Here is a 23951-nt window from a genome sequence, read left to right on the forward strand (position 1 = left end):
TGAATGGACGTATATATTGCAGCAAATACATTAAATTACACAAGTCCAGGGAACCTTAATAAAGACATTAGAGTTGTTATAATGCTCTACACATGAGCCCACTGTATAGTTAATGTTCCATTTGTAAGAAAATGTATGAGGGAAGCCGGTTACCCAAATTTTTTTTAAAGGACTTTTGCAGCCTAAAAAATGAAGACGCCAGCATTTTTTGGGACTTAGAAATTTTTTTCAGATATAAATCGAGGAAGACTGATACACTCCATTGCACTTCGCCTGGTCTGAGCAGGCGAAGGCAAGTCTGGCGAAAGAGGTAACGTTCAGTAAAATCCACATCTTGCTGAATTTGTGAAAATTCACCTGGCGATAGTGTGAATGATCACTAGCGACTGTCACTTTAGCTAGCGAAGTTACGCCTGCGCCCGTTAGTAAATTGGGAAGTGCCTGAAAGCAGTAACGCTGGCGAATCTTCGCCAGCGTAAGTCACTTTGCCCTTTAGTAAATCTGCCCCTATATGCGTTTTAGCAGAGGCAATCATCAGTACAGGTTTGGATCCGTTATCCGGAAACCCATTATCTAAAAGCGCCTCCGAATTATGGAATGGCCGCCTCCCATAGACGCCATTCTATCAAAATAATCCAAATTATTCCTTTTTTCTCTGTAATAATAAAACAGTACCTTGTACTTGATCCCAACTAAGATATAATTAATCCTCATTGGAGACAAAACCAGCCTAACGAATGTTTGAATGATTTTCTAGTAGATTTAAGGTTTTGAAGATCCAAATTAGGGAAAGATCCGTTATCCGGAAAACCCCCAGGTCGCAAGCATTTTGGCATTTTCTGGGCATTTTGCAGCCACGACAGGCAGCTCCAGGTGTCTTCACCCTAAGGCAGGCATACCCATGCTGAGCCTGTACTGTATCCAAACTACCGGCCCAAGGGTAAGATGGACAGATTGTGTACTGGGACAATATTCTGCTCCTCTGCTGAATAACCAAACTAGACTGACAGAAAGCCATAGTACAAGCATATTGGCCAGTTCATCAGGTCGCCATACATACCACTCTACATTTCATATAATAAAAAAAATGATCCACAAACATTCAGCAAAACAATCTTTAATTTAACAATCCAGATTTTTTTTTTACATTAAATTAGCAAATGGAAAAAAAAAGAAATAATCAGCACACACGCACCAGCACGCAGTATAACTATAAAGCATTTTGGTTCCAAATCAGTTCCAGCATTGAAATACTGTACGTTTTTCCATAATGGGGGGAGAGGGTATTTTAAGGGTTATCTGCAGGTTTAGAACCCCTTCAGTCCTGAGATTCTGTGCAATATTGACATGAGTGAGGAGTGAGCAGCCCAACCCATGCTTTATTATTGAATGTGGAAAATTTGGTATCGAGAGAGAATTCCATTCACTCAGGGCTTGCGGAGCTCTACATGCACTTATGTCACAGGGAGGATAGGGGGAGCAGTGGAGGGTTGCAAATAAAAATGGAAGCACCCGTCATGAGACAAGAAATGAGGATCTCAGGGGAGAAGGGGGAGCTACATTGCCTTTTCTAATTATTGTTCAAGTGACGTCCAGCTTGCGGCGATTCAGCTGTGGAATTCTGGGATAGATTGGGTCCTAAACCCACTGACTTCTAACCTGACCTGGACCTGCCAGCTAACACATTCCCCTCCCCAGAGCCACTAACCGACCTGGACCCTATAAGTTAAACTTACCACCCGACCCGGGACCCGTGAAACTGGAAGTGACATCATCTCGGACCAAAAGGGACGTCACTCTAAGGCCCATTCATCTGGAAAAGTACATAAAATTTCCTTGCAGCACCAAGGAGGGTCCCGCACATTTGCTGGGTTACCCGCGGACTACCCATACGGTCAGGGAATCGGGTATTTTCTACCCAGAACCCAACCCTATTGCCTTGCAACAACATCTGAACCTCCACAAGCTGGGCATTCCTGCTTTACATCATGTAGACTACATCAACCCAAAAGTAACACTCGCTCATCTCTCTGCACCTTTTTAAAATAGTTTATTTTATTTTCATACCCTCAAATATGACATATACAGCCGGAAACATGACAGCATTACAGACAGGGCGAGAGAGCGACAGCAGCCATTCCCCTGACATAAATTAAATTCACATATTTCAGAGATAGAAAACCAAACATGAAATAAAACTCTTGTAAACATGCCTGAATGTAAGTATCCTCCCACTGCCCTAGTTCTTTAACCTTAAACATTAGACTGGGCCAATAATGGCATCACTCTAGCACGCAATTCAATTTAACATGAGAATCCAGGCATAATAAAACCACTGCAGGCACTGGGGACATTAAGAACAGGTCACCAATGATCCCAACGAGGGTTTAAAAGCAGATGCTCCCTTTAATGACAAGCATGCCCCCAACATTGTCCCTTTCCCATCTGGTGCAACCCCGTAGCCCTGATAATGAATGAGATTGAGGTTATACAATTCCAACATCTGCACACTTAATTGATGCGACACCTGCAAACCAATATCGAATTTCTAACTCACACAGATGTGCCGACCCCAGGATATCAGGCCTTCCAGTTGCTGCAAGCTCCCATAACAAGCAGCAACACCACGTTTGGGTTCATTGGGGAATCGAGTCTGCCGTGCGCTTCTGCGTTAGTTAGAAAGTTGAGACAAAAGCTGCGTTTCTCTTTAAATGTCACAGAACTCAAGGAAGACGTGTCACACATGCCTCAAGCCATTGGTAAATAACCATTCTTAGACCTCGGAGTACAATATAATATGCGTAAGGCTTCTGTCAGACGTGGGTCCAGCCCAGAAAGTTGAGACATTTTAAGTCCTTCGATGGAGTACCTGTTAAATTTAGACGCCATGTTGTGTTCCACCACCCCTATTAACTGGGCAAACTAGCTATGGATGCCCTTCCAATGGCAACAACTTGATGTGTTCAGTAAGCAGCTTATAGCCTTGAGATAACATCTCAGTACATAGCTTTACGAGAGCATCTTTGCAAAAATGATGTGATACGGGTCTCTCTTCCTGCAAGAAGATCAATTTTCTGTCCCATAGCAGCAAGGTGGTCTCCACGGTATGATAGGAGCAAGGAAACTGGACATAGGAAAATAAATGGACAGCGGGGGATTAGGGAGGTTTATTAGTAGAATTAAAGTCTTCATTGGTGTTAGCTTCTACCAACGAGAGGCTAAAATTTTAGGTTGTGAGGTACTGCAGACCGCCTGTAGGAGGCTCATGGCCTGTAGGAGGCTCACATGGCAGTGGGAAATATAGGGGATGAGAGGATGTATGGGTTGAACTGGGTAGGAATGTAGGGTCCCCCCCGCTACTCCACTTTCGTCCTTATAATGGTAGTGTCAGTCTGTCTCCTCGAGGCTTTGAGATGCCGGCTTCCAAGAGGGAAGCTTTGTACTGAGCCAGAACACCCTGAATGCTCTTGATGAAGCCCTTGGACAAGGGGAAGAGGGGAAATCCAATATCAGGGTAGCCTCGTTTGTCAGGAAGGAAGCTACGATAGCTCTTTCGGCGCTTCTTTGGTTTAACACTGGGCTGCCCACCACCGGCTGCCCCTCTTGGCTCTTCTGAGAGGCTACCACCTCCCGTAGCGCCTTTGCTTGTGCTTTCCAAGTCAGAGAGTGGCTGGGATTCCCCAGGTGACATGGTGGAGGCACCACATCCAGAATCATCCAGGTCCTTGGAATCAAGAGTTGCTTCTGGGGTGCACTCTGGCTCAGTAGGGCTGTATGGCACTATACACGGGTGCTCCTGCCCATTTTTAAGCTCGCCTCCCCTTTCTACCATTGAGTTGGTTTCTAACCAGTTCTCTATGCGATGGGCCAGGCGCCAACCATTGCTCTTAAAATGCTCGCAGATTTCCTGTTGAAAGACCTCCACTGGCTTCCGTAGTAGTTGCGTCATGGACTGAACTACACGAATAAGCGCCATCTCGTTGAAACATCGGCTGTTCTCATAGCCTTCCTGTAAGCCACGGTCACTGTCAAAACCGGCTTCATTGTAGTACGGCTCATTCACTAAAATAAGGCCTATGGGGGCAAGATAAAAGCTTTAAGGTTACAAGATATAATGTGTAAATTTTAGGTTTCTTACTAGAAGGAGAGGATAGGCCTGTAACCCACCTTGAATAGATATTAGCACCTGCAGGAGACTGGACTTGCTGGTCCACCTCTCTGTACCCTAAGAACAGGAGAAATGTGAGTGAGAATTAACAGGATATAGACGTAATTAGCATTGGCCAATGACCAATCATTGGGTTGTACTTTATTTTTTTTAAAGAGAGACAAAATCCATCTTTCCTGAACATATTTTCCATATACATCACATAACCGAAAGTATATGGAAATGTGGACACAACACCTATGTGCAAGTGTAATTTTCAAGTGGCGATATTTGATGGATATACTGGACACTAGAACGTACCTTTCCTATCCAGGTCCCCAGTAGACTGACACAGACTTTCCCATTGTCATAGAGGTTTGGGTTTAGCTTCCCGCTGCACTGAGACAAGTAACGGAACAGAGGGGGCACTGCCGGGTATATATTGGGAAGCTGCATGTCGAACAAGAAGAGGCCATCCTCATATGGTGTGCGTGTTGGTCCTTTAATAAATGCAGAGAAGAGATCCTAAGGTAGGAGAGATAAGAAGGGGTGGGAAATTAGGCTGTTGACACTGAAAAACTGAATTGTGGGAGTTAAGCAGGAGGAGTAAATAAGAGGGGGAAGGAGGAGTCCAGCTTTATTGATCAGTGTCCTGCCTCCTAGAGGGAGGAGCTTAACCCCGTGGTTCCTGTGTCCCCAGAGGCCGTAAGAGAAAGGTAATTTTTTTTTTTTTTTAGAATTAACTAAAATTATTTCCCTTAAAGGAGAATAAGTAAAAATCCATGTGAGTGTCATTGTCTCAATTTTTTTTTGCCCAAGGGAAAAAAACTCAAAGGAAAACTATACCTCCAAAATGAACACTTGAGCAACATATTATATAAGTGGCATATTAAAGAATCTTATCAAACTGGAATATATATTTAAGTAAATATTGCCCTTTTACATCTCTTGCCTTGAACCACCATTTTCTGATGGTCTGTGTGCTGCCTCAGCGATCATCTGACCAGAAATACTGCAGCTCTAACTGTAACAGGAAGAAGTCTGGATGTAAAGACAGAACTCTGTCTGTTAATTGGCTCATGTGACCTAACATGTGTGGTTTATTTGTGTGCAGGGTGAATCCTACGATCCCAGGGGGCGGCTCTTATTTTTTAAAATGGCAATTTTCTATTTAGGATTACCCAATGGCACATACTACTAAAAAAGTACATTATTATAAAATTGGTTTATTTACATGAAGCAGAGTTTTACATATGAGCTGTTTTAAGTATTATCTTTATAGAGACCTATCTCTATAAAAAGATATATCTGCTACTTCCAGCAGAGTCCTGCCACCTGTTCCCTAGCACAATACATTCTATTCCAAATCTGACTATAGTACACAAGCAGTTGCCCAAGCAGATACAAGGAATACCTGAGAGCAACAGCCCCCCCCCCCCCGGTCCTCCTACAGTGATTTGGAGCTTCTTTGTCTTTTAAACTTGAAGCGAGTTATTGACCAATACACAACTGTATTATATAGAGCACTCATTTATCAATGGTATACAACTTTAATTCTTGGACTGGTAGTTGAATTGAAGAGCAGCTGGAGGGATCAATTAAAGATTATCACTAAATTAATGCCATAATGTTGTATTTTGGCTCCTCAAGCACAATTCTTTGATCCCAGTCTCAGGCAAACAAATTGGTATTTACCATTCGGTCTTCAAAGGTCTTCACCATAATGCCATCGGGGAGGGAAGTAGCCAGAAGAGCCATCTCTTTGCGCACGGTACTGAAGAACTTCTTCGCTTCTGGTGCTTGGAACTCCAGTTTCTTAAAGGCGTGAGTCTCTGAGGGGGAAGGAAGTGTAGGATCATCGGTTAAAAATTACTGCCACCTCTTTAAGCTGTGGCAGAAGAGATCTAACGAGGCGAACACTAAATCCAACCTTAAAGAGGGTCACACAAAAACAATTTCCCATGGGAGAACTTTATTCTACACTGCATCCATGATCCGATTGCTTTCATCTTTCCCTATCTTTGGAAATGGTTCTGAAAGATAAAGAACTAACTAGCTCGCAGTCAAATGAAGTAAAGGTACATACCAGGTGCAGTTTCAAGCACAGAGAACACTTCCCCCTTGGCACTGGTGAAGATAACTCCAGGTTTACCACCACTCTGCTGGCACAATACAGGGGTATCACTTGGCCATTCTGAACGGACAGGCGTCTGAGCTTCAGCTTTTTCCTCCTTTTCAGACTCGGGTGCCGACTCCATCTTTTCCTCCTCCGCTATTGCCACATTATCTAGAGTTTTTTTGAGGTTCTCTTGCAGCTTCTTGATATCATCCAGGAACTTTTTTTCTCGGGTAAACTTCTCTGGCTCTACCGTGGGGGAGGTTGGGGAGCCGGTAAGCAGCTGTTCTACTGTCATGTTCTTTAGGCTCTCAAGAATTTTGATAGCTTCCTTAAGTTCTTTAAAGCTCTTCACAATTCCTTCCTTCTCGTTCACTTTCACACTGAGTCCTAGAACTCCCAGATCTGCGGCTGCAGCTGATGCAGAATTTTGTTCAGCCACATCTTGCACAGGTTCTTGTGACGGCTCTGCAGGGGTGGTCTCATTCTGTGCAGCTGCAGCCTCCTCCCCTGCTGCCCGAGGGAACTCATCTTCTGTCAGCCCATTGTCAGTTTCCCAGCTGTCACTCTCATCTTCCCATTCATCAGATGATGCTCCACTGGAGCTGCTATCCACAGAGTCATAAAAAGATTCCTCCAGCTCTGATTCCACATTATACAAATGCTGGAAAAAAAAAAAAACAAAAAAAAAAAACTATTTGTAGGTGCAGGGCCCTTCAAAACAGTAAGGGTGAAGACAGACAAAGCTACTAGTAGCAGCTACGAAAAAGACAATAGTGATAACTAAAAAAAAAAAAAAAAAATCTATTCTACCCTAAACTACCCTAATAACAGATACCCTGCAAAAAGTTTATGATCAATGCTTTATTAAAAAAAACTGAGAAAACACTGCTTCCTGCCCTGCGATCCACATCTCCTCCTAACCCGACTTCTGATAAAAATGGAAGTTAAGTGATACAGCTGTAAATGTTTTAGTGTTACAGTTCAAGAGTCAATGAAACATGGAAATTGATGTCATATGATTCTATGGGTGCACCTAATGTTTATACGACATTCTTACCTGAGGAAGGACAATTGTCCTGGAATTATCAGCCCAGATCACTTCTACCTTGCTGCTCACATCCACATGAGCCACCTGTCCCACTGAGGGCTGCAAAATAGGGAAACTGGGTTTAATGACACAAAAAAAGCGATAGCCAATAAATAGAACATCCGCCATCAGGTAATGACATCTGAACTGTGGGAAGCCAAACACATTCTTGCAACGATCACCTGTCACCATCTGATAATTACACCCTCCCCCGGCCTTCTACCTGCCAAGCAACAACTAGACACTACAATATACACATGCAGCGGCAAAGGTTCCCAGTACAGATGGATAAAAACCAACTGTTTAGCAGAGAGTAATTGTGAAAATAAATCACCCACCTGGCTGGCATCAGGGAAGGCTTCTGGATCAGTGCTGCCAATGCGGATTACTATGTCTGTGGCTCTAAATCGGAAATCTGGATGGTCAACGATGTCATACACGCTGACATCCTCCTCTTCCCCAACAACCTGAGAGAGAAACAGTAAAAAATAGATTTTTGTACTTACCGTTAAATCCTTTTCTCTTGTCCTACATTGGGGGACACAGGCACCATGGGGATGAAGATCCCGTTGCTTGGAGAAAGGACACTAAAAGGTTAAAGTGGCTCCTCCTCCTCCTGCTGAGCTTCATCCCCGCCTACCTCCTCTATCCTCAGTTTTCTGACCGAAGAAGAGATGACGAGCCCTACCAATTGCCCATATGAAGAGAAGAAGCACCTCCCCAATGCAAGCTAAGCACGGTAGGCCTTCAAGACTGCTGACCTAATCCATCTTGGCAATGGTGGCCTTAGATGCCTTAAGGCTTTTCCGTGGTCCTTCTGGTAAGAGGTTGTCCACCTTCCTTATGCTCTCGGTAGCCCTGGTGTATGTTCTGTGAGAACAAACCACATCTAGGTTGTGTAACTTCTGTTCCAACTTTGTCTTTGGTTCAGGACAAAATGAAGGAACCACCAGGTCCTGGTTAAGATGGAATTCTGACACCACAGGGTAGGTCTCACCACCTCCTTATCCTTGTGAAAAAAATAAAAAATAGTGGACGACAGGATACAGCGGCTAGTTCTGAACTCGTCTAGCCGAAGATGGCTAATAGAAAAACTTCCTCAAGAGTCAGCAGAGGTAATGGAATTGAGTCATATGGCTCGAACGGTTGCTCCGGCAATACGGAAAATATTGAGATCCCAACGAGGGATTGGATGACGGTATGGAGGTATCATCCTCAATGCTCCCTGGAGGAAGGTCTTGATGTTGGGCAGCATTGCAAGCTGCTGCTGAAATGGGATGGATAAGGGGGATATCTGAACCTTCAGTGAGCTGAGCGCCAGCCCTTTGTCTAAACCCTCTTGAAGGAATAACAATAGGCTACCTTCTTCCCAAGACTGTGGGTCTTTGGCTTTAGATTCACACCAGGATATGAATGTCCTCCATACCCTGTGGTAGATGTGTGTCGAGACGGGCTTTCTGGCCCTTAGTGTACTGATCTGGCTAGGATTAGGGCTTTAAATGCCATGCCGTTAAAGCCAGCCGTGGTGAACTCGGGTGAAGGATCGGTCCCTGTGATAACAGATCCCTTCTGTCTGGAAGGTGGAATGGGGCAACCCCTGATAACTTATGAGCTCTGTGAACCAAGTGCGGTGTGCCCAGTAGGGTGCCACTAGAAGTGTTTCTACCCTTTCTTGTCTTATCATCTTGTTTACCCATGGCCAGCAGTGGGAAGACATATGCTGGTGGGAACCAGTTGCCCAGGGTAGTGTGGGGGGGGGGAGCTCCCCAGCCTGCAGCCTCCGTAGAGTGGGAAGGCTACAGAGCATCTTCAGATCAGAAGTCCTTGGCTGGAGGGGTTCTGGAAGAGAAACACTAACCCCAGTAGTGGCATGATACTGAAATCTGTAACATTGCTCCCAGCCATGAAGTGTCCGTCCTCCTTCTGAGGACACTAAAAGAAAACTGAGAATAGAAGAGGTGGGCGGGGGTAAAGCCCAGAGCAGGAGCCACTTTAACCTTTTAGTGTCCTTTCTCAAAGCAACAGGATCTTCATCCCCATGGTGCCTGTGTCCCCCAATCTAGGCAAGAGAAAGAGGCTTATTTACGTGTACAGCAAGAGCATGATGGGTCGGAGCTGAGAAGTTTATAATGAGACCATAATGCCCTTAGGGCAGGAATCCCCAAACCTTTGTTACCTGTGAGCCACATTCAAATGTAAAAAAAAGTTGGAGAGCATCACAAATATGCAAAAAGTTTCTGGGGGTGCAAATTATGGGCTGCGATTGACTATTAGTAGCCACTATGTGAACTGGCAGCCTACAGGAGGTTCTGTTTGGCAGTACACCTGGTTTTTATGCAACCAAAACTTGCCTCCAAGCCTGGAAATTAAAAATAAGCACCTGCTTTAAGGCCACTGGGAGCAACATCCAACGGGTTGGTGAAAACATGTTGCTTATGAGTCACTGGTTGGGGGATCACTACCTAAGTACATTATCTTAAAATAAAAAAATCTCAATTGTTGGGACAAAGTAAATATGATCATGAATGGGTGAGGACTGGCAGCTGATTAGGATCACTTTGTGAAGCATCAGAGAAAACAGGATCACTTTGTGAAGCATCAGAGAAAATAGGCAAATATCCAATGCAGCATTTTATTTTCACAGGTCCTATACTGATTCTCCTGCCTCACTTGAGTGTTCCTATGTGTTGGGCTAAGACAGGGGTAAAGCGGGCAAGAACTAATGTAAATAATATCTCCTGCCTAATTAAAATCTTGCTCCATGGCCAAGCATGGAGGGCCCACAGACAAACACAGTGCAGCCAAGACATGCAGGTAGAGGGGGAATACAAGTGGTTGTGTGGCTAACCAGTAATGCATCAAATTATATAAAAAAACTAGTTTATAATCTGAAAACCTTTTATGTACTACAGCCAACAAATAACAGTACCACCTAGAACATTTGAAAAATAAATCTCAAAGCGGTGCTGCTGTATGATTCTTGGTAAAGGTCATGTGCCACAAATTGCGTATAATTTATTTACAGGAGACCTTGAAACATTTAGGCGAGTCCTTGCTCAGGGAAAAGGCACATTGGGGCTATCAACACTGGGCAAATTTGCCCATGGGCAGTTACCCATAGCAACCAATTGGTTGCCAGATGCAAGGAGAACAATGATTGCAACAATCTTATAGGTTGCCATCGTTATTGCCCATGAGCAAATTTGCCCAGTGTTGATAAATGTGTCACAGTAACTCACTTCAGCATCATCCCCTTGTGAATTGAGCTTGATCCACTTTACCACACAAGTACGTCCCGTGTGATCCCCAGACTGAACCACACCATATATACTTGGATCCTGGGCAGCATGGGCTATTAGGGGGAAAACAGAAGGAAAAATACATTTTAGATAGATTTACAGGATTTCTCTTCTAGTGTGTCTTTGTGCCCTTGCTTTGTCTACAGCCCACTTGTCTGCCAATATGCAGCCTGCTCTATGCCCCACTAATCTTCCATTATTCAGCCTGCTCTATCTACGCCTCCCTCATCAGCCAATATGCTCCATGTCCCACTCATCTGCCAGTATGTGCCATGCTCTGTCTATGCTTCCCTCATCTGCTTGGATCCTTCCCGCTGTGTCTATACCTGCTCAAACACTGTAGTCGGTATCCTGGTGTTTAATTCCAGCAAGTGCCTTATTAGCATTTATAATTACTCACCTCTCTTGTCAATTACAAAGTCGCCTGGGCAGAATTCATTGTTATCCAGATGCTGGATTGGCACCAATTCATTTGACCGGATGTTGGTCTCAATGCTCCCATCTTGCCACATGACATCAGCTGTGGTCACAGTAGTTATAACCTCTACAGCCACTCTGCAGGGATAGAGGACAATGTAAAATAATCTGCCAACACCCGAAATGTCGGACCTTGCCAGTATTCAAAGGACATCTTCAGGAGGGAGTTCAGGGATCTAGGCTCTATGATTAAAGGAAGGTATTTTAATGTCATTTGTTCTGAAATTCAGCTTGCGTCACATGCAAGTTCAGGAAGACAGAGGGAGCTTAGGGAGATAAATGTGTGTCTTAGGTCTTGGTGTAGGAAGGAGCACTGGGCTGATTTTTCCTTGGGGTACAACCTATACAGTGGTGACAGGTTGCACCTCAATGGAAGGGGGTCCACTGTGCTAAGCATAAGAATTGCTAAGCGGTTGGCGGAGTGTTTATACTAGGAAAACGGGGGGGGGGGGTTAGCTAAAGAATACTAACTTATAATTCTCCATTAACATGTCAATTTCAAAAGAAAAAGTAGTAACCTCTGTTGTACGCTGGCAAGACCTAGAGTTAATTGCATGCTGTAACAATTATGATATAATTGGTATCATTGAGAAACTGAGCAACGTGACTGGGCTGTGAATTTAAATGGTTACATCCCTTTTAAGAGAGACAGAGGGATTAAAAAGGATGGAGGAAGTGTGTTTGTATGTAAAGCCTGAATTAAAGCCATGCACTAAAGAAATAACCATTGCTGGCACTGGTGAGGGTGTAGAATCCTTCTGGGTAGAGATTTAAATTGAGCAAAAGGTTACAAAAAGAATTATCATTGGTGTATGCTATAAACCACCTCGTATAAGTTATGAGTATGAAGCCCAGCTACTTTTACAAATAGAAGCGGCTTCACAACTAGATCAAGTTATTACTATGGGTAAATAATTACCCAGAAATTGACTGGGGCAATGGTGTTGCCAAGTCAGAAAAAGCTAGTAGGTTTGTAAATATGCTGAACGACAACCTTTTATTTCAGCTCGTTCTAGAACCTACTAGGAATAATTCTCTTTTGGATCTTGTAATAACTAACAATACTGAACTCATCTCTACCATTTGTGTGGGTGAGCATTTAGGGAATAGTGATCATAACATGGTCTCCTTTGAGATTCTGTTGCAGAAGCAATTCTATAAGGGAGTAACTAACATTAAATTTCAGATGTGCAAACTTTGACAGTATAATGGCATTTAAGTGGGAAATGCTTTTCACAGGGTTAAACACTGAACAAAAATGGAAGTCTTTAAAATGCTACTTAATAAATATACATGTCAGTATTTTCCCCATGTAAGCGAGGAACGTTGTTGCAAAGCAAAACCTTTGTGGTTCAATAGAAGTGTTAGTGTTGAGGTGGGTAAGAAAATACGTGCTTTTAAGGCTTTCAAGTTAGCTGGGACACCCAACACATTTATCAGGTACAAGGAGGCCAATAAATCATGCAAAAAATTGATATGGAAAAGGGTATTGCAGCAAGCAGTATAAATAATACAAAATTATTTTTTTTAAATATGTAAATAGTAAAGAAATGGGGTGGGGCCCTTAATATCAGAGGGGTCAGCTGGAATACAACTAATGATTCACAATGAAAATGTTAAAAATAGGAAATGGTAAGATAAACAAAAGTCTGGGACCAGATGGTATTCATCCCAGGGTAGTTAGCGAGCTTAGCTCTGTGATTGCAAAACTTCTTTACTTAATTTTTCAAAATTCATTGAGATCTAGCATAGTGCCGAGAGACTGGTGAATTGTAATGTCATTCAAAAGGGGATCTCGTTTTCAGCATCAAAACTATAGGCCGGTTTGTCTGACGTCAGGAGAAGGAAAGCTTTTCGATGGGTATTAAGGTTTAAAATACTGGACTTCATTGCAAATCATAATACTACGAGTTTGTGCTAGCATTGTTTTATGCTTAATAGACTTTGCCAGACTAATTTAAATTTTTTCTATGAGAAGGTGAGCAGGGACCTTGATTCTGGGAAGGCAGTGGATGTTATCTACTTAGACTTGCTAAGGCATTTGAAAGAGTGCCACACAGAAGGTTACTGGTTAAATTAAGGAATGTCTGTTTGGAACATAGTATTTGTAACTGGATAGAGAACTGGCTAAAAGATAAATTACAATAGTGGTGGTAAATGGAACATTTTCTAATTGGACCAGTGTTGTAAGTGGAGTAACTAAGGGCTCTGTACTTGGTCCTTTGCTTTTCAATTTGTTTATTATTTATTTATGTTTTTATTATTCATTTTTTTTTTAATTATTCTTTATTTTTTATTAATTGTGGATACCAACCGATCACCATGTTTGAATTCTTTGTACACTTTGCTCTTTTTCTTCTTCTTATGTTTCTTCTTAAGATTTCGGATGGACAGGGGAATGCTTTTCTTGCGCCCAGTCCCACTGCCACTTTGGGAAGATGTTGTAGAACTGGCGGAGGAAGTCACAGAACTTGTGTCATCAGTGTCCACTGCGGCTTCATCATCAGCATCTTGTTCTGAGGAATGCAGCTGGAGACCCTGGAATATTTCCTGGAAGGTGCCCAAAGGATGATCTTTGGTTGGGCACTCCTGAATGTTTGGTTCCTCAGGGGGCTCTACTTCCAGCTCACCAGAGACAAGGACTTCCTCTGTTCCTTTCTCAGCTGATATTTCAGAGGTTGGTGGTACATAGGAGTTTTTTTTTAGGAGTTCGCTAGGGTTAGAGGGATCCTGGGTACATGAAATTATCTTGACTATCTGCTTCTCCCGTAGCTTGTCCACTTGCTGCATATTAAACAAGGACAGAACACATAATATTTGGCGTTATACCACATGACAAACGTTCTTCTATGCCTAAACCAGCTAATACAAAAAAGCCTGCAGTGTGGGACATCCAGGACTCTCTGCTTAGGCCACTACCGCTAGCAACCACATAAAAATTCAAACCCTATAGCCTGCTTTGTATTTCAGTAGCCCTACCTTTCTGGTAACTGTAACCTCTCCCAGCAAGCAGTTCTTCTCAAGACTTTCACATAGAATTTTTGTGGGTTCCACTTTAGTTGGAAAGATATACAGACACCTCTCACCTAGCTGCCTTTGCGTATGGTCAAAGGAGCCCAGTCTTTTCACTCTGATGGGAAACAAAACATCTGTTGAGTATTTTATATTGCCCTCTAGTAGTACGACAGTGTAGGTGCTATGAACTCATACAGATTTGTGCACTGTAAACTCCTACACCTTGGTTCATGTTGGACTCACCTAGACAGGTTCTCCTGAGTAATCACAGAGGGTGGTGGGTCCATGGAATCCGCACCCCCAAGACAAAAGCTTTTCGTAATCCAAGTAACTCGTAGTTCGGTTACCTGCACCTGTAAAATAGAGGGTTATAGTTATGTGAGAGAGGTTGATTCAGCAGCAAAGCAAAGGTTTAACGTGTAGCTGTGTGTATGTTATAAGCACATAAATTAACAGTCTCATACTGTTAAGAACATCAGCTGTGTGACAAGATTAAATGGCTACAAGCATTAAAGTAGGGAGAGAGGAGATGTTCCCCTGAAGCAATAGTGCCATTAGGTAGGGAGGTTATATTTCATCAGTGATATATGCCTTTATGTGCCACCACTAAAATCATTACACTCTTAATGGCTCATCAGTTATTAATGATGTGATAAAACTATAAAGTACTAGAGGATCCTGTATCACAACCTCCAATGCAGCAGACTAGGGTAGTGGTTCCAGGGTAGGCTTGGAGCAGTGGAATGGAGAGGGGATAAGCCTCATGGCATGTTAGGTGAAGAAGTGAGTAAACGCCACTCCTTAATGAATTTTAGGCGATGGTGCATAAACTATGAAGGTTGCATACTGAATCAAAGGCATGCAATTTCCATGTGCATTAAAGACATGGGGCACATAGCTTAATATAAAGGTACAGGAGGGGTAAAAGGATTCCTGAAAGCAGCTCATGTGTCGATCTGTGTTCAACTCCATAAGGAAGTTGCTTTAAATCTTCTAATCAGTTCAGGCAAAAGAGGCACAGATGAAATGGCAGCAGAAGATATGTGTAAGGAAGTCTAAAAATGTTTGAGGATTGACTTGTTCTAGCTTTATGGCTATGATCTGTATAACATTCAATCCTACACCAGACAATGTAATACAGCCACCTCCAGTGCAGCTCCATACAGGTCCACAGCGAAGCGTGAGATATTTCAGAAGCGCAGCAAATGAACGAGGGATAAAATAAAATGGCCACACTTACCTCTTCCACCCCCACACGAAACTTGCTCTTGGCACTCAGAACAGGCTTGACCCCAGAAAGCCACTGCACACTGGAGAACACCTTGGAGGGGCCGATTAGTACTTGACCAGGATAAAAGCCATAAGAGTCATCAAAGAACAGCCCCTAAGGGTAAGATTTGAATTGAGCACAACAAATGTGAAATACAAAAAAAAAAAAAAACTCTCAATATGCAAAACGTGTGCTCCTATTTAAATTTGCCTATATAAATAATTGTTTCTCGAATGGTTAATTTGATGCAGAATTCACTAGTTCTGATCTGCCATTCAACGTGAATTTAGCTTTGTAGCCGAATTTTCATATTATTTAGTTATTATTGAGAGCTGTTCCCTTAGCTCAAGGACAGCAGTCCAGATATTGTGCTTGGAACCAGCAGGTAAGAAGATATGGAGCTACCAAGGCATCGTTACAGACCGCAATCCCATTTTGTGGCAAAGCGAATAAGCGCTCACCAAGTGTAACAGTCGCACATAAATACTGACTTCTGACATGCAAGTTTCCCAACAATTGCAGGTAAATGAATGGGTGGCGAAAATTTTGAGCATTTGGTCCCACCTCCCATGAAGCTACTAATCACTTGAGAAACAAGAAGTAAATAAGAGTTACCGAGTCGCTGGCATGGGGGCAGACATCGTACAGTTTGGATGCATCCTCAGTGCTCATAGAACATCTGCAGCAAGGAAGGGGAGGAAAAGAAATCTCTGAGAAATCCAAATCAGTCTGATCCAGTCCCATTCTCCAGCTCGCTAATTACTCCTCCCTACACAAACACGAGTAATTAAGGGTGGCGGACTCCACCCACTAAGGACCCATAAACTGTTACTTTCTAATACTCCCAGCTAGCAGTAGCTAATTAAAGGAGAATGAAAGCCACCAAGGCAGATAATTGCCAATAGATTAGCCACACCAGTGCAAGCTAGAACACCATTTTTATTCTTTAGAATGCTTTCCCATACTCGAGTAACCAGATCTAGACACTGTCTGTTTGTTTAGCAGCTGCCATATTGGCTTGGTGTGACATCACTTCCTGTCTGAGTCTCTCTCTCTGCTCACTCATAACTCTGAACTGAAGATTACAGCAGGGAGGGAGTGGGGAGAGGAGCAAACGAAGCATGTCCAAGCCCAAGCCCTGGAGGTTAAAGATGAAAATAAGAAGTCTGATATAGAAACCAATGTGTACATAATAGAAGGAAATAAATGTGGTGTTTCTTTTGCAAGAGGACTCTGAGCAGTATTACTTTGAGGGTTTACTGGTGTATTCAAATAGACCTTTCTGATAAAGCTTACTTAGTTTTAACCGTTCTGTTAATACCTGGCTCCGTTGGAAAGCTTGAGGAGGACCTGGTTCTTCAAATCGTACACTTTGCCCAGCCAGCAATCATAAGCAATATAATCCCCGTACATGATAGGCTGGAGAGGCAACAGGAGAGATGAGACAATCAAAAAGATGCAAGAGAATGAATAGAAAATGTAACATTACTGTCACTGCTAGGTAGGAATGGGACCTTAAAGGGATACTGTCAGGGGAAAATGTTTTTTTCAAAACAGTCAATAGTACACTCATGCACTGAAATCTATTTCTCAAAAGTGCAAACAGATTTTTTTTATATTTATTTTGAAATCGGACATGCCGCCCCCAGTCATGTGATTTGTGCTCTGATAAACTACTGCAAGATGGAGTGATATCAGCCACCCACCCCCCCAGCAGCCTAACAATAGAACAATTGGAAGTTAACAAGATAGCAGCTCCCTAACACAAGATAACTCCCTGGTAGATCTGAGAACAGCCCTCAATAGTAAAATCCAGGTCCCACTGAGACACATTCAGTTACATTGAGTAGGAGAAACAACAGTCTGCCAGAAAGCAGTTCCATCCTAAAGTGCTGGCTCTTTCTGAAAGCACATGACCTGAGATGGCGCCTACACACCAATATTACAACTAAAAAATACACTTGTTGGTTCAGGAATGAAATTTTATATTGCAGAGTGAATTATTTGCAGTGTAAAAAGTGTAATTTAGAAATAAAAACTACATCATATAAATAGACAAAAATCATAACAGAATCACTTTAAATAGAATAGAGAAACAGAAGCTTCCAATCCAGAGCTACACAACCCCCTTTGTGACCACTAAAAAGATCCCTTTTGTTTGCTGGTCCCTAGGTCGAGGCTTCTCTAATTTGTGTGCAAAATTTTGTAAAAATCCCACCATTGGCTAACTTCTAACAGCATTAGATGAGGCATAACTTTAAAGCTGGGGGTCCCAGGGGAGTACAGACTATTTATGCACAATTCCTAGGTTTAGTGGGGCCCTTATATGATTTTGCTGTAGGTTTAAGACAAGTTATCTTACCCAGATATGGTGCAGCTCCTTGCTGTTGACTGGGTGGAGGAAGCAGTTGGTCCCCACCACTTTCACCACACACTCTATGTTTACATCGATCACTGTGCCGCATTGGCTGTCCTGGGAAGAGGCAGAATAATACAGGAAGATGATCACTGTCATCAAGGAAAAAATAAGCAACACAGACTGGGAAGTGGGCCCTTACTTTTGTGCTCATTCGACGTACAACATCTCTGGGAACCAGCGACCGGTCTTCCAGTTTTAACTACAAATAAGAAAAGGCAATTAGATAATCCTGAATCTGACTGTGCATTGCATTTGTATATATTGGTGGGAGATGCCATATTGCTAAGACAGCAACAGGTTAAAGCATTCTGTGTGCTCAGGATATTTCTATGTACATTTACAATAAGGTGCAGCTGCTCCATTGTAAAACAATATGGCACCTCCTAACCATATGTATAAATACAAATATACAGAGAAGGAATGTTCTGGGCACACAATAAGCTATACCCTCAAAATGTACTGTCTAAGGGAAACAATACGGCAGCTCCCACCCATATGTATAAATATATGTATGTTACCTGCCCTACATGTCTTTACTGTGGGTACATGGATGTATTAAACAGAATGGGCTGTTGCATGCCAGATCTTTGGACCCAAAATAATCGGCTTTCCTGCCCCGTCTAATTGGGGCTTATGAAGATATTTTTTGGCCCCAGTGGAGAATCTGGTTGGCTAGTATTACTTTGTATGGAGTTCACAGATGACTGCATCTTAAAGGACCAGTAACCAAATTTTTTTTTAAAAAAAATTGGTTTCTTTTTAATGAAAATATAACACCAAGACAGTTTTCACTTTTAATTTGCAAAGCTTTTATTAATAAATTACTCCTCTTCAGAAACGGTGACGATCCATTGTGCGGCACTCGATTTCTCCTCCCTGCATTCTATAGGAGATAGCCAGGGAGGAGAAATCGAGCGCCGCACGATGGATCGCCGCCCTGTTGCCGTTCCTGAAGAGGAGCGCAAGCAAAGAATCGATAAGTGATTTCTTAATAAAAGCTTTGCGAATTAAAAGTGAAAACGGTCTTGGTGTTGTATTTTCATTGAATAGAAACAATTTTTTTTTAAATAATTGTTTTATGTTACTGGTCCTTTAAGGGGCATTATGTGACTGTTAACAGGTTGAAATGGACAAAGTTCTGCTTAACACTTGGGTAGCACAAAGTTGCAGATTTTACATCTTGCCAGTGTATGTATGCGGATTTCTATATAATGGCTACCCTTGCAGGCATCAAGCTAACTGGGGCAAAGTGTAGGACTCATAGGCACAATATGGATTTGAGTTTATTAATTGAGGAAGGGGGCAAGTTGTACTTCTAGGTGGGGTTAGTAAAGTTTTACACCCCTCCAGTAATACAGGCCCAGTAAGCAGACTTAAGCCACTTATAGGCATAAATATTGATCATTAAAGTGAATATCAGGTGTGGTGACTTTAAATCCCAGAGAATATACATCTGGGCCTACGGTGCCAAACAGTAACACTGCTTGTTCAGCCCAACAGTCAAAGAAACATATTTCTGTGTTAACCCCCCCCCCCCAGTGGGACCCCTAGGAATGCACAGTCATCACCAGTGAGTTACAAAGTGGATTACAATGGAGCTGTTAAACAAAGCCCCCCAGTACAAATACAACAAACAAGAGGTAGGGATGGGGTCTCTGGAACAGCCGAGTGCCTTATTCTCTGGGGTGGAACATTTGCCTACCTGCCAGAAAACTCCCAGCATACAGTACAGATAAACTGCATTGATGGGGGGGGGGGTGGGGGTGGTAGGGAGCCATTAGCCAGGTGATGCGCCACCCCCTGCTCCCAGAATGATGATGCAGAATGCTCAGTGTGTATAATAAGCTATACCCCTGTACTGTGCTCTACAGGCATCAGGAACAGTGTATACATCCCATGAATAAACCTCCCACACCGCCTAAGATCTACTCTATAAGGATGTATCTCAGAATGGGAATAAATTGCATTATTAGCGCCCACTAAAGTGGAAAGCAGGTTTTATAGAAGGCCAGGCTGTCCAACTGCATGTGCCCCCCAAGAGATTTTATAGCCCTTGAACTCCAATGAATTATATGGATGACATAATTTTACAATAATGTGGCCCTCAGTTAAAGGGGTTGTTCATCTTTGAGATAACTTTTAGTATGAGGTAGAGAGTGATATTTTGAGACAATTTGCAATTGGTTTTAATTTTTTATTATTTGTGGTTTTTGAGTTATTTAGCTTTTTATTCAGACGCTCTTCAATTTGCATCTTAACTAATCTGGTCAATAGGTTCCATATTACCCTAGCAACCATGCATTGATTTGAATAAGAGACTGGAATATGAATAGGAGAGGGCCTGAATAGAAGGATCAGTAATAAAAAAGTAACAACAAAGCTACGCCCATTTGAAAGCTGCAAAGAGTCAGAAGAAAAAGGCAAATAACTAGAAATTTATAAAAAAAAAACAAATAATGAAAACTAATTGAAAAGTTGCTTAGAATTGACCATTCTATAATAATAATAATAAAAGTTACCTTAAAGGTGAACCACCCCTTTAATGCTGTACTGTAAATCAGTGGCCCACTATATGTAAAAAAATGCAATCTGATACAAGGGGCTAAGCATTGGCTCCTGGATAGAGGCACTGAGGGTTCTGCTGATTCCCTGCTACTGCCCAGCTACTAATAGATTTATCAATTTTTCATGTGTCCACTGAGACCAGTCATATGTGGGCTGACTGCAGCCATGCAAGGATTGGGTGGGATTGCTCTGGACCCCAAAGGGACTACATGCACAACTGCTGACAAAGGTGCCATAAAAAGAGGAGCTGAGAAGCAGACAGCACATACGCTCACTGATTTACTTACTCCCTGCAATGCTAGATCAACTCCCAGCACTACCCACAGGGCCCTTTAATAATGTTACAGTAGCTGGTACATTCAGGCCCCCCTGATCATTACTCTCCAATTTCAACTTCATGACAAGAGCTGGGACCATGTGGCGGCCAAATGACACCCGTCACCATTAGAAACTCTGGCCTAGTGACAGGAAGATTAATGCGGGTCCCCTGCTCTCTGAATGACATGCTCATTTCTGCCTAGTCATGTGACTTATCTATCTTCCAAAGTGTTATCATCACACTCCCAGACAGTTAACCCCATCATCACACTCCCAGCCAGTTAACCCCATACAATTATTCCAGACCCCGACAAGTGTTACGTGATAACAGTTTATTTCATTAAACAACGTATGCCGCCATAGATAGATAACTTATACACCCCTGGGGCCCTTACTGGTTACCTAACCATATCCCTGACCCATCAGCACAGCTGCTTGATTTACAGGGAACAGTATAACATATGTAACATGTTAGAGATATATCTAATCTAAACAAATAAGAGCATTCAATGACTTTCAGCCACATGGAACTTTTTGTCAACCTTGTTGCACGTGATATGCTGATCAGATGCACCCCAATACCTAGCAGCATTCACATTATAGCATAACCCCCTGCTTAATGGGATGCCAAATGCCCATCTGCCATTGCCTCTTAATTTAGGACCCACCAGCTCTCACCCCCTCTAATTCTGTCTGCTTTGTCCAATTTATCATGGTCACCAAGAGATCCAGAGTCACCACAGTGACGGTAAAGATGAACCAAAATCTCCAAGGGATTCAGGTGCTGCCAGGGCACAATGGTGCTGCTCATGTATCATTCCTGTCCATAGGAGGTGTAAAGGAAAGGGGTTCGCACTCAAGCTAAATCAGCAATTCAGCAAATTAGAACTTTTTTCAGTGACCACCAATTTATCACTATTTCTGTGTGTATTTCCCACAAGCCCTGCTCCCCTAAGCCTAGAATATGGTGTATTTGCTGTATATGTACAATGTAATAATAAACCTGATTTGCATTACAAGCCTCTCCAGCACATACATAATGCAGTGGCTACAGTAGGTAGGTTACCACGTCACATTCTATAACAGGCATTCCCTGAAGGATGGTATCAATCAAAATATCTAACAGTATAAGGCACAGTCTCATATGTATAATAATGGCAGTTTAACACCGGCCCTTTGGCATTAGGGGCGTTACATTCTAACAAGCATTTCACCTCCTCCCACCTTCAGTTATGCACCGTCATCACTTCACAACTAGATTATTCCAGGCCTCACAGCAGCCACGTCTTGTGCCACCCTACTCACCCATACCATGTGTCACCATCCTGATCTGTGCAAAGTCACATATGTACCTGGCCAAGCTGTTTCTGTCTGAATAAAGTCCTTCTAATAAAGGCTTTTAAAGAAGAATTTCATTTGCTTGGTGCTGTCTAATTGATATGAACCCGGTCAGAAATTGGGATAAGGAGGGGGGCAACGTCGGTAGAATGATTGAGGCCCCTGAATATTATCTGTCTCAAGGGAGCAGCAATATTTATGAATACTCTACGCCCAACAACATTGCCCCTTCTCTGTTAAACAGTTTCCAATTTGTCCTTTACCATCAAGAATTTCAGAGTGATGTATATGGGCTCCTTCATCAGGGATAGAAATTGCGACATGCAATCCAACAGGGAGCAAAGGAGCGAGTAAACTGCCACCTGTAGACTAATTCAGCAGCTGCCTGGCACTGTGGTTTTTGGGCCGTTAAGCCCAATGTCAGATAGCAGAGTTGGTTCTAAGCAGGCAAATTATTATACCATGGGATATAATCAGGCCCAGACTGGCAATCTGTGGGTTCTGTCAAATGCCAGATGGGCTACTGTAAGTTGCCATAGATAGTCACTATATATTCGGCTGGTGGGGGCTGTTTGGGCTGCTGTGTACCTGACATGCCAGGGCCTATTTTGAATCTCAGTCCAGTCCTGGATATAATAGCCTAATACTGCAAAAAAAGGGGCCACACTGAAGCACATAATTAGCTCAAGCCCCACTTGACCCCCATATGTTTTGATCCAATAAAAGCCCCAATCTGTTTTGCTTCTACCTGATTGCATAAGCCAGCAGCCCTTGATGGACACTTCTGAAAGGGACACTGCACATAGGCTGGGCTCCTGGAAGACTGGTCATTGAGTCGAAGGATAAGTGCATAGGAATGGCTCCAGGGTGGATGGTGGGAGTTGTGGTACAACAAGTAGTAACAGTATAACTAAACGTGTCTCCAGGGGGATGCTGGGACTTGCAGTCCAACAAATTGTCTCTATAATGACAGTCCCAGTCCCACACACACGGGGCCAATTACCTTGTTTTCCCTGACGTCCTGCTTGATGCCCTCTGGGTACCACTGCACCCGCACAAAGCCTCTCTTCAGTGGGCCGAACCTGCTGACCGGCGGCTCAGAGCCTGGGCTCCCTCCTCCTCCTCCCGCAATGCCACTAGCTGCTTTCTTCCGACCCCCAGTGGCGCTCTCATCCTCTCCCGGCAGCACATCATCCTCTTCCTCAGAATCCGAGTCCTCTCCGTGGATGAGGCGCACCAGGCCGAAGCGGGTGTGGCTCCTGTAACAGCCAGACACCAAATCGTGAGAGAAAAGGAGGCGCTGGGAGCCGTCACCAGCCGGAGGGCCGTGGGAGGCAGAGGATGGAGCTGTGTCCGCGGGGTCCGCCATTGTTGTTGTCCGGAAGAGAACTAAGAGCGAGGCGCTGCTGCCGGCCTGGGCGGCAACCAAGGAGAGCGCGGCGTAAAGGGCGCACTGACGTCAGCACGCCCAGCGTGGTAACTAGGAGAAAGGATGCTGTTGCTAGGGAGACGCCTGGGTCTCTGTTGCTAAGGTTGCTGTGTAGCCAAGGCCTACCATTATATGCATTGTTTTTGTTGTAGGGCTCTAGAAACGCCCCTCTCTGAGTGCAAAGCCCACATACATTAGGCATAGGCCCCGGCCCCCAAAATGTTACTGCATTTATACAGTAGAAAACGTCTTTGTATTAAAAGGGTTGTTCACCTTTGAGTTGTTCACCTTTGGTATCAGTGACCCCCCATCTGAAAGCTGGAAAGAGCTGGAAGAATAAGGTAAATAAGTAAAAAAATAAATAATGAAGACTAATTGAAAAGTTGCTTACAATTGACTATTTTATAACATACTAAAAGCAAACCTCCCAACCGTCCCGTTTTTAGAGGGACAGTCCCTCTTTTGACA

The 23951-nt window shown here is 43.2% G+C and overlaps 1 protein-coding gene across 1 annotated transcript; it reads right to left on the reverse strand.

The window, feature by feature from the left end:
- Nucleotides 1–1101: 1101 nt before the first annotated feature.
- On the reverse strand, nt 1102–23497 carry ube2o.S (ubiquitin conjugating enzyme E2 O S homeolog). Its single transcript, XM_018238537.2, has 18 exons — nt 23058–23497; nt 17973–18032; nt 17777–17887; nt 16736–16833; nt 16030–16093; nt 15385–15528; nt 14388–14497; nt 14109–14259; nt 13444–13913; nt 11053–11207; nt 10593–10705; nt 7692–7820; nt 7324–7413; nt 6234–6927; nt 5843–5979; nt 4469–4672; nt 4168–4225; nt 1102–4074 (listed from the first exon to the last, which is right to left on the reverse strand). The coding sequence occupies exons 1-18, from the start codon at nt 23421–23423 to the stop codon at nt 3374–3376; spliced, it is 3855 nt and encodes a 1284-aa protein (XP_018094026.1). The 5' UTR covers nt 23424–23497; the 3' UTR covers nt 1102–3373.
- Between the last annotated feature and the right edge of the window lie 454 nt (nt 23498–23951).

This window comes from Xenopus laevis, chromosome 9_10S (genome assembly GCF_017654675.1).
Source record: "Xenopus laevis strain J_2021 chromosome 9_10S, Xenopus_laevis_v10.1, whole genome shotgun sequence".
NCBI classification, from domain to species: Eukaryota; Metazoa; Chordata; class Amphibia; order Anura; family Pipidae; genus Xenopus; species Xenopus laevis.